The sequence below is a fragment of the Symphodus melops genome (genome assembly GCF_947650265.1).
Source record: "Symphodus melops genome assembly, chromosome: 2".
In the NCBI taxonomy this organism is placed as follows: Eukaryota; Metazoa; Chordata; class Actinopteri; order Labriformes; family Labridae; genus Symphodus; species Symphodus melops.
Window position 1 is genome coordinate 27,293,630 of NC_136692.1, and position 15,985 is coordinate 27,309,614.

Here is a 15,985-nt window from a genome sequence, read left to right on the forward strand (position 1 = left end):
TAACCAAAAAACATTTGGTTAATATATGTAGAATGAAGGCGGTTCAGCTGTGTAAATAAAAAAAAGCTTTATTGGCAAGTTGTAGTATTGACACTGAAGAGATAAATGAGGGGTAAGAACCCAAAGCGTATAAAGTCCAACGGTTAAGAAGATAAATGTTACACACAGGTACACGTTTAAAAAACACACAGGGGACTGAAACATTAGATCTGAACATGTTCATGTTTCTACAGACTCAGGCACTGATCAGCTGACTGAAAGACGCTTTAATAACAAAAACTACAGGAGGCTTATACTGCCTGCCTCGCTATGATTGGCTGATATGTCTCAGATGTGACCTTTAAGAAGGTTTGTAGTCCAAACAAGAGGTAGCTGCTGTTTAACACTAGTCATGGTCAGAGCTCTGCTGTAACACCAGATGGGGAGAGTAATCCTGGTCTGTTGAGTCAGTGAAGCTAACTACATCACCATGGTAACTTACTCTCTTTAACCTAACGACATCACCATGGTAACAGAATTTCTTTAACCTGGTAACATCACCATGTTCACAGAATCTTTTCAGCCTGACTACATCACCATAGTAACAGACTCCCTCCAACATGACTACATCGCCATAGTAACAGATTCTCTTTAACCTGATCACATCACCATAGTAACAGACTCTCTCTACCTGGACAACATTACCATGGTAACAGCAGAACTCTGATCATCATACTGCAGGGAGTCGAGTGTGTAAAGGTGTGTGTAACGGTGTGTAACAGTAGCCCTTTTTTTCTGTTCGAGGTCGGACTGATCCTCCTCGCTGTCTGTGTAAATGTCAAAGAGGTGTGATGGTGGCGTGAATATGGTCAACAGCTGTATCAGAGGTAGTAACACAAGGTTGTAACAGAGGAGTGACGGTGTGTGACTGGATCAATGTAAAACATCAGAGCCAGCAGGGCTGAATGACGCGTTATCTGTTAGATCAGCAATCATTTTTTTGTTTTTAACAACATTCGTTAACATGCGTTCACTGAGGCACCTGTATTTATAGTAATTAAACTTTTTTAATGTATTTTTTATTAAGACTGAAGGTGGGAGTTTTTACAGAATCTGTGTTTAAGGGCTACTGTTCTGTAATGTTTTTGGAGTGTGTCTAAAGAGCACTTCCAGGCACGATCTGACAGATGGTGGAATGATTCCACAGCGAGGTCACGTGACACACACAGGTGAACACACACCTGACATGTGAGCATGAAACCCTGCATTTTTGAGACAACAAAGGAAAAACATCTGAACAGGTAAATCTGAGATTGCTGCAGGTAATAAAAACCCTGACACACACACACACACACACACACACACACACACACACACACACACACACACACACACACACACACACACACACACACACACACACACACACACACACACACACACACACACACACACACACACACACACACACTGTAACAACCACATAAATGACATAGACTGCTTACACAATGATGAATAATAATAAACTTTTTACATAAATGAAGGTACATTATCATAGAGCGTATACCAGTACAACATCACCTTCCTTAAATAATGGCCTCAGTCATTTTTTCAGGTTTTTCAGAAAAGAAAAAAAAACTGAGCCAAATATTGAATATATGATATTTATTAATAATCTGAATGAAAAAGTTAATGACCATCGACGACTTGACATTCTGATAGCAATGTCTGTAATTTATTTAAACACAAGAGGAATAAATGACTTGAGCTAATTTTTTAACATGCCCTTGTGGACATCATGATAATGATATTGGTTTTGTTTTATAATAGAGATTTTAGGACATTTCTATGCCGTTGATATAGTGCTGATCTGGTCAATTCTTTTCAGTTCCGGTGTGTCTGATCAGCTATCTCATGGTAGTGTTAGTGGGAGTAGTGAGATTTAAGATCTAACACACGTATAAGCACACATTTGTGCATATGCACTGTTAGTAAATGAGGCCCATTGTCTTTTGACTTAGGGACATTAAAAAGGTCTAAGTAACACTCTTGACCATCCTCTTGACATATTCGCTATACTACGGGGGTAGAAGTTGAGGTAGAGTTGGCCAACATCATGAGGAGATGATTACAACAAAAACTTCATTTTTAGAAAAAATAAAATAAAATTCTTAGGCCATTATTTTAGGACGGTGACGATATAAGAACATGCAGATTATGTGACAGCAACCTCCAGCCTCCATTTCTGACATTTTTTTTTTTCTCAATATGGCAGATGGGCGGAGCCTTCTCTGGCTGTGACCTGTTAGTAATGCTAAGGTATTTCTCTTTAGTTTAGACGTTCAATTATTAATGAGCTCTCACTGACTATAGATTAATCCTGACCACACATCAATATATACATCATGAACATGCTGTGAGGAAAACAGAAGCTGTCTGTATAGGTGTGTGTAAAAGTGCATGTGGCATGATGAATGTGTGAACGAATGATGGAGTGAATGAGAATGTTGCAGGGCTTTCACACATGCAGAAAACTCCTGAAAATCTCCTGATATTTGCCAGAGGGGATGTATGTGTGAAAAGACCCCTTTTATATATCTGCAGCAAGTCAGAGAGAGCGGATGTGAGAACGCCGCAGTACATTGTCCGGACAACTAAGCTTAAGCCAATAGGAAGGGGAGTGACATTTATACATACAACGAGACCGCCACAATCTCTGTACTCTTAATTAAAAGGCTGCATTATTCGCCAGCATGTTGTTCCCTGTTCTTTAGTTGATAGGTTCAATTTTTGTATACCTGCACTGTTGTCATTTACTGCACTATGTGCCTTTGAATTAACCCCAGGGACAAATAAAGTTTTTTGAATTGAATTGAATAGTTTGTTTTCGTTGAACTACACGTAGCATGACATGAAGGCAAATATTCTCATGATAGCACCGTAGAGCAGACTCTGTTGCTTGGTCCACTACTACCAGGTTGTTTTTTTTTTATATATTATCTCAGTAACCTCTCCCCCTCCCACCCCTTCTAAATCCGTCTGTGAGGAGCATATGTGAACAGGTGAGAGAACATCCAGAGCAGTCCAACTGAAATGATCTAGATATTTTCAGGAGAGCATATATAAAAACAGATTTAGTGTGAGTTAAACAGATAAAATAAAGTATCAACATGTGGATCTAAATTAACTACCGACTTTCACTTCTCTATGAAAATCTTAACAATACAGTAATGTAAAGTAATCCTTTACTGTCACTCAGCTGAGTGTCTTTAAAAATGTTAAAATAACTCAACCTGTGACACCTCATACATCTGCAGTCTTTAAAAATTACTTCATAAAACACATGATGTGAAAGATTCATCTTACACTATAACTGAACAGACCCTGGACCTTTTAAACTTCTTTTTCACATGCTAACTCGGCTAACAAAGGCTAACCCCACACCTCCAAGGTGTTCCATCCCCTGTTGGGTTAATTACTGAGGCGTGCTCCTCCTGCACCATTCAGCGTCCTGATGTGATCACAGGTGGGGGGGGGACTGCGGCATCTCTACAGAAAGTTGGTGGAGTTTTTCCCATCGTCGATCTGGAAGGTGGCAGCACCATCAGCAGGCAGAACACTGGAGGAGGAGGGAGGGGGCACTGGAGGCTCAGGGGAGTGGGCGGAGTCAGCCTGGGGACGGGGCAAATGAAATTATGAGTTCACATTCATCTATACCAGGGATGTCAGCATTAACTAGTTGATTCCGACTAATTAATGTCTGAAATGAATGCAGTAATTTTTCTGTAGTAGCGATTAATCACGTGCTATTTTGTCCCTTGAGGTGCACGCTAGGTCTCCCTGTAGACGCAGTAATGGAAAAGAACAACACAGCTGTCTTATTCATCTGTTTTTGAAGTTCTTTTTCCGTGGTCAAGTTAATGTTGTTACCTTCATTCTACCAGAGGGTCCTTACATTATTTCAAAAAAATAAAAGCAAGTTTGAATTTAAACAAGTGAAGTACTCTCAGCTTAAGACAGTGCAAAGTTTTAAATGTTTTTTTTTTTTTAAATGTGAAAAATTGTATTATTCGTGATTCTTAACATTTAAAAAATGTTACATACATTATTTATTCTTACGCAAAAAGTCTAAAATAAACACTTTAGCAGTTTGTAGATTTTTTTATTAACTATTATATTTATAAATGACACATTTTCCTTGAAGACTGGAACGCAGTGTTAACATAAATAAATAAAATGTGATTTTAAGACATTAAACCCCAGATTTATTGAAAAAGTAAAAAGATGACATCAATTATCAGAAATCAGTTTAAAACTCAAAATGTGTTCTGACCCGAGTTAGAGTTAGAGCTCAAGATGAGTGAACAGGTCTGTTACCCGCTCTCTTGTAAAAGGTCTTAAGATAACGTTTGTTATGAATTGGTCGAGTACAATTAAAGATTGATTGACAGGTTTGAGGAGGAACTGTAAATCTTCTCACTCATTTTTTTGTGTTGTGAGTATTTTAAACAAATTTGCCGTGTTTCTTTGTTCTGGGTGAATTGTTATGTTGTCAGTCCTTGACTCACGTAGAGTGGAGTATATTTTCAGTTTGGTTTGGATAAAATCAGCTCTGCCTTGTTTGAATTTTCTGAACTTGTCTTTCTATAAATGTCCTTAAGAGTTATTGATTATATATATTGATCCGTCTGACTTCTGTTTTTTTCATTTTAATGTTCTTCAGCACTTCAGAGATTTATGGGACATGAAATGAATTCTTCGCAATTAAAACACATAATGCTTGGGTGAAGGTAGCGTAGTGTTTAGTGCGCGCGCCACATGTACAGGTTCAACAGGTTTAATGTTCAACATGACACCTGTTCTCACACAGGTAAACAATCGTTTTCAGCCCTGCGAGTGTGTGTGTGTGTGTGTGTGTGTGGCTTCTGCCGCTTTCCCGTGATTTGTGTGTGTGTGTGTGTGCGCTTGTTTACCTGTGCTGTGGTGGTTAGCAGGGGGTCTGCAGGTGAGGAAGCCATGTTCTGCATCTTCATCTCCTCTGCTGGAGGAGCGCTGTACATGACTGAAGCTGGAGCATAGCCCTACAAACACACACACACACACACACACACACACACACACACACACACACACACAATACATACATTTAACCGTTTCCTACAAAAAGATGTGTGCATACCTTTACTGAGACTCTTTCTGATGTTTTATGATATTTCATTTTGTTACGCATCGTGTCTTTGTATTTAATACCTAACCTTTGTTTTCACACAATTCATACAGGGACACTCTTCATAATCTCAGTTTAAAGCCTCTAAAGGTCAAAGGTAAAACCTTGGGAGGAGTCGTACCATCGGAGCAGCAGGGCCTGGGGGATACATAGCCGGAGCTGGACCATTCCACTGTGGACCAGCCGGGGCGTAGGGTGCATTCTGAGGGGGGTAGGCGGGGTTAAAACCCTACAGAGGACCAATCAGGAGTCCGGTCAGGAAAAAGGAGGAGCACAGAAAAGCTTAACATGACAGCACATCGAGTCATTTTCCATTATTGATATTTATACATTTGAATCATTCATTTATAAACAGAGCAGCTCACCGGGGAGGGAGGGGGGCCCTGCCACTGTCCTGGACCTACAGGCTGAGGAGGGGGGTACACTGTAGGACCCTGAACACACACACACACACACACACACACACATCTTAGGTTAAAATAACATCCTCAGTGATGTAATAACCTGAGCTTAATTATTGGAATAATGTGTGTTTAACGATTGTCTTCTTGTACCATGTTGGGGTCAGGCCCTTGGTAGTACCCCTGTTCACACAGACATACACACACACACACACACACAGGAATAAAAAGACAAGTTTTGAAATAATTTATGAGGTATTTGATTGATAGATTGGGTAGAAGGTGTTGATCTTACCCCTGCTGGAGGTCCAGTGTTGTAGGGAGGAGCAGGACCGACAGGACCAACATTAGGTGGGGGGTGGACTGCAACGGGAGAGGCCTGTACACACACACACACAGAGAGAGAGAGAGAGAGAGAGAGAGAGAGAGAGAGAGAGAGAGAGAGAGAGAGAGAGAGAGAGAGAGAGAGAGAGAGAGAGAGAGAGAGAGAGAGAGAGAGCTCTTAATGGTCAGGCTTCATCTTATTCCTCTGGATCAATGCTGTGGTCACCCTGATGCCCACACACACACACACACCCCGCCTCGACTCCAACTGCTAAAGCTATATTAATATCAGCCTTACATCTGTTATCATTATGATAAATATTTAAGTGATCAACTTCAGCCTTTATAATTTAAATCATCTGTTCTTCTCATTAATTGTTGCTAATGTTAATGTTGGACTGCTAATACTACACATAATGTTTAACATCATTATGATGTAATAATACTGTTATACTGTTATTGTCTTTATACGTTGGTGTTTTGCTGCTCTGTTAGCCTCTCCCTTTATCCCTCTGTTGAATGCCTACATAGTCTCTGAACTCCCACTCTGCTCTCACTTTACAAGACTTTAATCAGCCCATTATACAACGCAACGCCCTGACAAAAAGTCGGGGCAGGAAGTTGTTGAACATTTAAACTGCTGGTTTCAGTTACATTGTCAGACAAGAGCATGACGGTGTGTGTACAGTGTACGAGTCTGATGATGAGTGTAGATGTTGTGGATTGTGTGTGTGTGTGTGTGTGTGTGTGTGTGTGTGTGTGTGTGTGTGTGTGTGTGTGGTGTTTTTTTGCATGTACCTGCAGTGTGTTTGCTGTATTTTGTTTTTTTTTGAAGATCTTCTTGCGGCAGCAGCAGCAGATCCCTGCAGGGATGCCGAGCAGCAGCAGCAGAGCCATGAGAGGGTTCCCCTCTGTGTACTCATGTTGATCTGTAAGGAACACATCACATCGTTTGTTTGAGATTTTAAATAAAGGGTTAAGATTGAGTGAGAGAGGCTGTTGGATAAAACATGAGCCCACCTGAGCAGAATGAAAGCTTTTCTGAGCTATAACAGGTAAACAAGCAGCGAGTTTCTTCATGCAGAGGAATGAAAAAAATGCGATCTAAATTCATTCTGATTATTTCAGGAATTAGGCCACACCCTAAACATTTCCTGTCAGTCTAATTGCTTGAAATTCCTTTGCATGCGCTTCAATAAAAACAAACTTGGTCTGATTTGAACAGTCAGAGAACATGTGGGGACAGATCAGAACTCCTCTTATAGTCCTGACAGTTTCATTCTGACCAGTGTTGAATCATTTAAAGAGATAAATTAAGTTATGACACTCCAAATGTACCTTTCCAACATTGGAGATCTCTGAAATATATTTTATTTTATCGATCGGACTAAACGGGACGTCATTTTGAACGTCAGAACAGAAAAGAGCACGTCTAAAATGTATAAGAGCGTTTGAGTCTCTGCCACCTGTTTCATGTATGAGAGGTCAATCTTTGACAGCTGCTCACTGAACGTAAACATGAACCTATGGGAGCTATGTAAAACCAGGGGGGAGATTATCTGTCAGAAGTAGTACGATCACAACCTTCATCTATTTATCTTGTTCATCGCTCCTCAGCTTCATGCACCCTCGATAAAAACAAAAACATTTCAATATTTTACCACCTGTAGAATAGAAAGAAATAAGAAACACACGTCGAACATCCCAAAACAATAAATCAAACGCACCCTTTCCCAGGAGCAGTAAAGTAAAGAAAAACAAAGCCAGTCATGCATACCGTGTGAATGAGTTATGGAGCAATCCCTCATCAACTTACACACAGCTTGTCTAAGCTTCTGCCCGTGTTGTGTGAATAAAACAGAATCATACACATCAAACTTCACTCTGCTTCACATTTTGCAACAAACATATCTCAGAGCCCTGGATGTCAGTCGGCTGCAGGAAGCTCTCGCTCACGTTAACAGTAAAGACAGGCAGCTGGGCTCTGTCCAGCACGGCTCAAAACACAGCACGGACGGTTCAGAATCAATTCAGAGTTACTTAGAACTATTAATAAGAAGACATGTTAAACAGGACATTACGTTAGCAGATGTGTTCTTTGCTGAAAGTGCAATCGTGTTTGGTTTTAGATGTTAGTTTTGGCCGGCAGCAGCTCTCCCTTATTTACAGTCCTTCAAGCGAATCTGTCAGTGGTTCACAGCACTGGACCACACCCGCCTACTTTCACTGCTGAGTGTAACCTGCAGACTGTAAATGTTGCCAAAAGAAGTGAGATAAAACCTGCAGGTTTCAGGCAGACGCTAGAAATTCAAACTGCTGTTTGCATTCAGTTCAGAGCGTTTTCTGATCAAACCTGCACGTGTAATAGTTCCCAGAAAAGCACTGTTAACTTGTAAAGACTAAACGTGTGTCTCACCTGTAAAGACTAAACGAGTGTCTCACCTGTAAAGACTAAACAAGTGTCTCACCTGTAAAGATTAAACGAGTGTCTCACCTGTAAAGATTAAACGAGTGTCTCACCTGTAAAGACTAAACGAGTGTCTCACCTGTAAAGACTAAACGTGTGTCTCACCTGTAAAGACTAAACGAGTGTCTCACCTGTAAAGACTAAACGAGTGTCTCACCTGTAAAGACTAAACGAGTGTCTCACCTGTAAAGACTAAACGAGTGTCTCACCTGTAAAGATTAAACGAGTGTCTCACCTGTAAAGACTAAACGAGTGTCTCACCTGTAAAGATTAAACGAGTGTCTCACCTGTAAAGACTAAACGAGTGTCTCACCTGTAAAGACTAAACGAGTGTCTCACCTGTAAAGACTAAACGAGTGTCTCACCTGTAAAGACTAAACAAGTGTCTCACCTGTAAAGACTAAACGAGTGTCTCACCTGTAAAGACTAAACAAGTGTCTCACCTGTAAAGACTAAACGAGTGTCTCACCTGTAAAGACTAAACAAGTGTCTCACCTGTAAAGACTAAACGAGTGTCTCACCTGTAAAGACTAAACGAGTGTCTCACCTGTAAAGACTAAACAAGTGTCTCACCTGTAAAGACTAAACGAGTGTCTCACCTGTAAAGACTAAACAAGTGTCTCACCTGTAAAGACTAAACGAGTGTCTCACCTGTAAAGACTAAACAAGTGTCTCACCTGTCAGGTCCATCCTGGTGACAGACACCAACCGGTTCCTTCGGTCCTTCAGTGTATATTGACCTTCATCGCTGACATTCACGTTCCGAATCTCGATTATCGTGGAGTGAGTCCGAACACGGTCCCAGTAGTCCGGCAGGTCCTGAGAGACCCGAGCCCCCTCACTCACCTGGGGAGACACATCGTTTCAGAGGATCACTCCTCTACATCTGAGCCTCGGATGGAATATAAGAATAAATGACGCATCCCCCACCACGTCTATCAATTATTACTTCATCAATCCATCCATCAATCAATCAACAAATCAATCATCCATTTATTGCTCCCTTATTTGAAATCTCCTCCTGTAATCTCACCAGAGTGACATTGACGTTCCCACTGAAGGTCAGGAAGCTGTCTGCGATGTCGAGTCCCTCCAGAGAGATGTCCAGAGTCTCTCCTGCCACACACTTCACGTAGTTACGTCGCGCTACAACACAACACGTCAGATTATGTATTAACAGGTTACATCCAGGTTGTGTACTGTCATGTCATACACGTGTCATACAAGTGTTATAAAGATGCTAGGTTATAAGCATGTTGTTAACATGTATATCATTTTATGTTCTATAGACCCATTAAGTGTTTTTAAATAGACGTGGCTTATAGCTGGAGGCATAAATATTTTCCAATCACATTTGCCAAGCGAGCTAGCACGTTGTTTTTGGCTTGCTTCTGTCAAGGGCTGAAGATAATCTGAGTCTTTGAATATTTATGAAAAAGTCCATTTCATTTCATTTGGAGCAGACTTGCCAAATGCCTCAGTCTGTGGATGGATGATTTGTCAGGTCTGCCAAAGTTTGAACAACGTCTCTTTTTTCATAAAATAAACAAGTGTAAAAACAAACCAAGGGTGTATAAGTCCTTAGATGCCTATAACTATGTCAAACAGGACTTAAATTACCACGATTTACAACAATTTTTTTTGCGAGCTGCACACACAGAAGGCAGCCATTGTTACGGTAAATGTTCTCTTCGGTGACGCCTGTAGTGCAGTGGCAGCGCTCGCTGCTTAAGTTCAGAACGGTATGTGGAGGGGGGAATATTTTTTAGCATCACAGATAAAAAAAAAGATGCTAAGCTAACTCACGTGTGACAGCCACTTTAATAATGGAGATCTCCTTGTTCCAGTAGTCTCTCTGTGTGTACATCCCCTGGTCCTCATAGGTCACCTGATGGAGACACACATACACACGGCGGGATGCTGAAAAAGGGTTGTGTAGCTTTTGTGCTTTACAAATGAGTCCAAGAGACACCATCGAATCCATAAAGCACACACAAAGGGTTAAATTAGCCATTATTCTGCCATTTACAAAATCAGCCTTATTGTCAAAACTGTCTTATACACAAACACCATCACTCACAGTTGACTGTCCACTGAGAGTTGGTGCCAACTGTGCCTCAGTATTCATAAGAAACATCACACTCAAATGTTCTGGTGATCAGGAAAACAAGTTTTTTTAAAAGGGAAATTATTCAAGGGAGACACCGCTGAGGTTTACAGTGGGCCAAGGAACAAAATAGTAGACCTTAATTCATGAATAGTCAATGCTGTCAACTACTTAAAATGAATGGTCTGTAAATAAAGTCTTTAAGTGGCATTACTATTAATCATATAACCAGGGCTTCATCCTCATGTGTGAAGGTCTAGAGTCGTTACCTTGACGAGGATGTGAGTGTTACTTTGAGTTGTCCTTTTTTTGCCCCAATCAGGGGGCATGCTCCCTGATTGGTCAAATCCCTTTTTTTTAAAAGTCTGGCTTCAAAATAAAGAGTAAAAGTTTCCCCTCCCCTCCTCGCTCATCCTCTTTATGTAGACAGAACTGAGCTTCATCACCACGAGAGTGCAGCTCCAAGCAGAGGAAGGCTTTATGGATGTGCTCAAGTATCATTACAGCTATATGCTTTGATAATTACACCTTGAGACAACACAGAGATTGAATTCCCCTTTCAGTATTATGACATCTTTCCAATCACAACCACAAACTGAGCCTCACCTTGTCGAGGTACCAGCGACGGTCACTTCCTGTCCCTGACACTCGCCCTTTGGTGACCCTATAGAGGACAACACATCCCGTTAGCATGGTAACACACCTCACCTTAAGCCCCTCCTCCCAGTGTGTCTCACCTGGAGTGGCCCCTCTCCCAGTAAAGGAAGTTCTTACTGGGCTCATCAGCGGGCGTGAACTCGAGCTTATCGACGTTCTTTGGCAGGTAGATCTTCAGCTGTCGACCGTGGGCCAAACGCTCGTGTTGGTCATGGACGGTGTATGACTCTGAGACAACACAACAACAACAACAGCTGATAAACAATAAACACACTTTACACTCACAGTGTAGAGTGTTAAGAGACGTGGCCATGAGTATCCATCACATTTATTTAAATTTAATTCAAAGCTGTTTCCTGATTGGCCCACAGGTTCATATTTAAAACTGTCAGTTTGGCACAAATAAAAAACATTACTGGCATCAGTGTGTTTATCAGTGAGTATGATCTGAGACCCTTCATCACAAGCAGATGTTATTTAATGATTAAAGTGCATTGTTTGTGTAACACTGATTTGTCTCCTGACCGTCAGGGAGGTGAAATGTAAAGACAGCGAACAGAGCGATGATGTTACTCACCTACAGAGAGAGCAGCACAGAGCAGGAGCACACACCTCCACATCATCTGAACACACAGAGAGACAGACAGATTTCATCACAGCAGGATCTGTTTAAGTGTTTGTGAACTGAGGAGAAGTTTGTGTCAATGTCACGGCTGCATGCTTCATTAATCTCCTTCACGATTCTCTTATTTCAAGCAACATAATTCAACACATTGTTTTAATGGGTGACAGGACAGGAGTGTAGGAAAGCCAGATTATCAGCCAGACTGTTTCACTACGTCACCATGCTGTTGTTGCACGAGCAGAAAATGATTTGTTGTTGTCTTAAAGGGGACATATTATGTGCAGGTCCGCAGTTTGTATTGTCTCTACAGAGGAATGCCTTTTGCACTAATGCAACCCAACATCAAAACAGATGCTTGTTTTAGACTGAGCTCTGATAGTGAGCAGGATGGTTCCTCTCCTCTTTAGCCCAGAGGATGCAGCGTCCATTATTTCTGAACAGAACAGTCAAATTTGGACTCTTCAGACCTCAGGACAGATTTACACTTCACCTCCAGTCCATCGTACACGACCTCAGGCCGAGAGAAGGCGGCACTGTTTCTGGATACATTTCCTCTTTGCATATGGAGTTTCAGCTTCATTAGTGAATGTAGTGATGAACTGTGTGTTTCTAAATCATGACGTCTGCTACAGAATCAAACATGATCTGTAGTAAAGCATTACATAAGAATCAAGATTTAAAATATCAAAAGGTTTAAGTTTGAACACAAACATGACAACATGTTTTTGTGTTCATTGGGAGAGGTGTTGATGGAGCAAAGCTGCAGAATCATGATTAATATAAAATATGACCACTGAAGAATAAAACTCTTAAGTTTGGATTAGAAGGAGTTAACACACAGCGCATCACAGTGTTAAGATTTGTTAGAGCTGGACTTCATGTGAAAGGTAAGTTCCTGAAAGTTTCAGAGACTTAAATGTCGATTACCTGGAACTTTTGGTGAGTTTGTGTCGTAAACGGCTGCAGAAACAGGATCAGTGTCAGGCTGCAGCTGTCTGTCTATTCTGAGAGCCACTGAGGACAAATATAGAAGCTTCTGTACTCACTGTGCTTCTCTGGCATATATCATTTCTATATTAACTGTTTTATTAAACTATCGTGCATGTTACAGAGAAGGAACTTCAGGTTTAAAAAAAGAAAACATTAAAGAAACATTCATCACAGCTTTGATTAAATTAGAAATAAAAGAGAGTCTTCTGTATATATCTTCTTCTTCTATTTGTCAAATTGTATTTATATTACAATTTTATTCGGTCTTTGACTTTTTGGTTTCTTTATTGCTGCTGCACTGCCCGAATTTCTCCATTGGGGATCAATAAAGTAATATCGTATTCTTTATTTTCACACAGATTCCTGGAAGTACCAATACGTTTAAAACGTTGCGTCAGTGTCACCGGGGGAGTTCATAAATCAATCAATCAATCAATCAATCTTTATTTATATAGCGTCAATTCATAACATGCGTTATCTCGAGACACTTTACAAAAGCAGGTAAAGGACCTTACTGTTTGTCTGTTAACATTAACAAAAGAGCAGGTAACAAGACCATGCTCATTGTTATGTTTACAAAAAGCAGGTAAAGGACCTTACCTGGGCAGGCCATCCTATAAAGATACTGAACATTGTGAAAAAAGATATTCTCCTGTCCTGCACGAAGCTCTGAATGTTACTCTGGAAAAGCAGGAACCATTATGAAGTTTATAATCTGTTAAAGAATAATAATCTATAATTCACTGAAAAATAGCCTGCAGTTACAGGTAGCCTCACCCTTTCTTCTCCCCTCTTTCTGGTCCCTTTGACTCTAAATGGGACCATTATGAACATCAAGTTAATTCAGGGTAAACTTAGTAGGAAAAGCCCTCACTGAGAAAAATAAATCAATATCTGAGCATCCATCAGACCTCAAACCTCCAACCCGCTTCCTCTGAGGCTCTCTGTGACACACTGAGCACTTACATATTCACACTACAAGATAATAACAGAATATTAGACTTTGGTATGGTTCTAATAAAAATCAAACAACATTAGTGACACACTGATGCTTCAGTTCAGTATCTGCCCTGAGCCAGCAAATCTTCACATTCATGCTCAAACTGAATCTTAACTAGATCCAATAACCTAACTTTGATCTGTTCTGCTGTTTCCTCAATTCTTTGCATGTTTATTTCTGTGTTTACATTGGTGATAACTAAAAGTCTTCCGTTTGTAACTGTGTTTACAAATCTGATTCTGATTTCAAACTGGGGCTGACACTCGAGCCTGTTAGGAAACCGAGCCGGAGAATGATTTTCCCCTCAGCCTCGACAAATGGTAGTGGTCATTTTTCCGACAGTTCCTGAAGGCCTCGCTAGCCCCCGCCCTAAAAAGAAAAGGATGGGGGGGCTAGGGTGCCACTCCCTGTGAAGGCTAAATAATAAAGACACGAAGAAGACAAAGGAGAGCGAATTCCTCACTGTCTGTTGTTTTTTTCCCCCCCCGTTTCATTAACAAACCTTTAAAATACAATTACGCACAAAGGGGGTAGTGGGATGTGTTCATGGGCACAGCGCAGAGGGGCGGGGCTCCAACCACAGACAGTGTGTGTGCGCGTGTGTGTTTGATTCAGACTAAGGTCTGAAACTGATCAAGGACAGAATCATCGGTAATTAATTTAATTAAATTCTGTTTATATGTGTACCGATCATTAAACCCGACCGGCCGCTCATCCGTCGATTTAATCATCAAATCTTCTCAGATTCCTACACTTCAATCATTGTGGCAGCAGACACATGAACGCCTCATGTCTCAGTCTGGGGGGCTGCTCATTTAAAAGCCCCCCAGACTGAGAATAGCCTACAGAGCCGATAACTACACCGAGCGGAACAAAATGTTACTCTCTCACACACACACACACACACACACACACACACACACACACACATAAACTTAACCCCCCTTTGTGCAAAAACATTTTCTCTCTTACCGTCTCGTGCAAGTATATTCCGTCTGTCAATGCTCAGCACACACTCTCAGCTCAGTGTTTCATTGCTGCATCACACTGCACACACATGCACACACACACACACACACTCATTAACAAACACTATGCTGGAGCTATGTGCTGGAGAGATGATGGTGGGGGAACGGCCAACAAGTGATGCATTATGTGGCGTTGGAAATATGAGAACTCTCCATGAAGGTTAGTTATAGCGGGCTTTTCATCAATGACTGAAAAGATCAGGGAGTGTTGGAGCAGCGTTAAAGAAAAAAGATCACTATTAAGCCGCATTATAAGTAGAGTAAGACAATATGACAATAAAGTCTTAATAGTATGAGGGGGGAAAAGTCCCAACAGGATAAAGTCCAGATTTCAATAACATAAAGTCAGAATTCTATCAGTTATTTCATGAGAAAAAGTGATGTAAAGTCACTCTGCTCTAGTAAGTCTCCGAAGACTTTTTCAACTTTTCCAAAATGCTGCCCTTAATGTTCTGACTCCAACTAGGAAACCGGACCACATTACTCCTGCTTTGAATTCTCTTTACTGACTTCAAATAGAATTTAAAATCCTTCTTCTCACTTGCAATGCTCTGGTCAGACACCTTCAATGAATTATTCACTCTTGAGTTAATTAACACTAAGTCAGAATCACACTGGCGCCCTCTAGAGGCAACAAATGACAACCACAGCCTCCCTGTGACGAGACCGTGAATGAAACGGTGAGGTTTATTATCAGCCTCAAAACTTTACCCACTCTGCAGATGAATAATTCTTTCAATCAATGAATATAATTATAATTATTTATAATTATTTAATTATTAATCTGACTCAGGTGACAATGTTTTAAAGTTATTGATTAAAATTGAAAATTATCAAAGTTTCAGGTGTGAACGTTTTTTTTTTCAATACATTTTCTAACATGCTACACACACTTAGTATACTCTTATATATTATACTTTTGTTATTGTAAAATTATGTCAAAAATCATTTTGGATAGACATCTCATTGACTCTCTGAAATACATTTATTGCCAATGTTTAAAATTTCTAAAATGTGTTGGCAACTTTTCATGATGCTAATCTGTGTAATTTACTCAAACATTGAAAATAATCGTATTTGTGGTTGTAAATCGGTGGGATGGACTCTAAGAAAGTTTGTGAAGTGTCTTGGCTTTTTAAAATAGATTTGATTGTATCCAAGCTGCATCAAATGATTGAAT

At 40.5% G+C, this 15,985-nt stretch overlaps 1 protein-coding gene across 1 annotated transcript; it reads right to left on the reverse strand.

Moving 5' to 3' along the window:
- Positions 1-48: 48 nt before the first annotated feature.
- Positions 49-14,864, reverse strand: LOC306820729 (uncharacterized protein). The gene is made up of 14 exons (XM_079338670.1): positions 14,750-14,864; positions 11,740-11,785; positions 11,243-11,390; positions 11,112-11,169; positions 10,205-10,286; positions 9,432-9,544; positions 9,076-9,244; positions 6,730-6,860; positions 5,903-5,986; positions 5,761-5,790; positions 5,572-5,640; positions 5,328-5,435; positions 4,953-5,060; positions 49-3,651 (listed from the first exon to the last, which is right to left on the reverse strand). The coding sequence occupies exons 2-14, from the start codon at positions 11,783-11,785 to the stop codon at positions 3,529-3,531; spliced, it is 1,269 nt and encodes a 422-aa protein (XP_079194796.1). The 5' UTR covers positions 14,750-14,864; the 3' UTR covers positions 49-3,528.
- Positions 14,865-15,985: the final 1,121 nt, after the last annotated feature.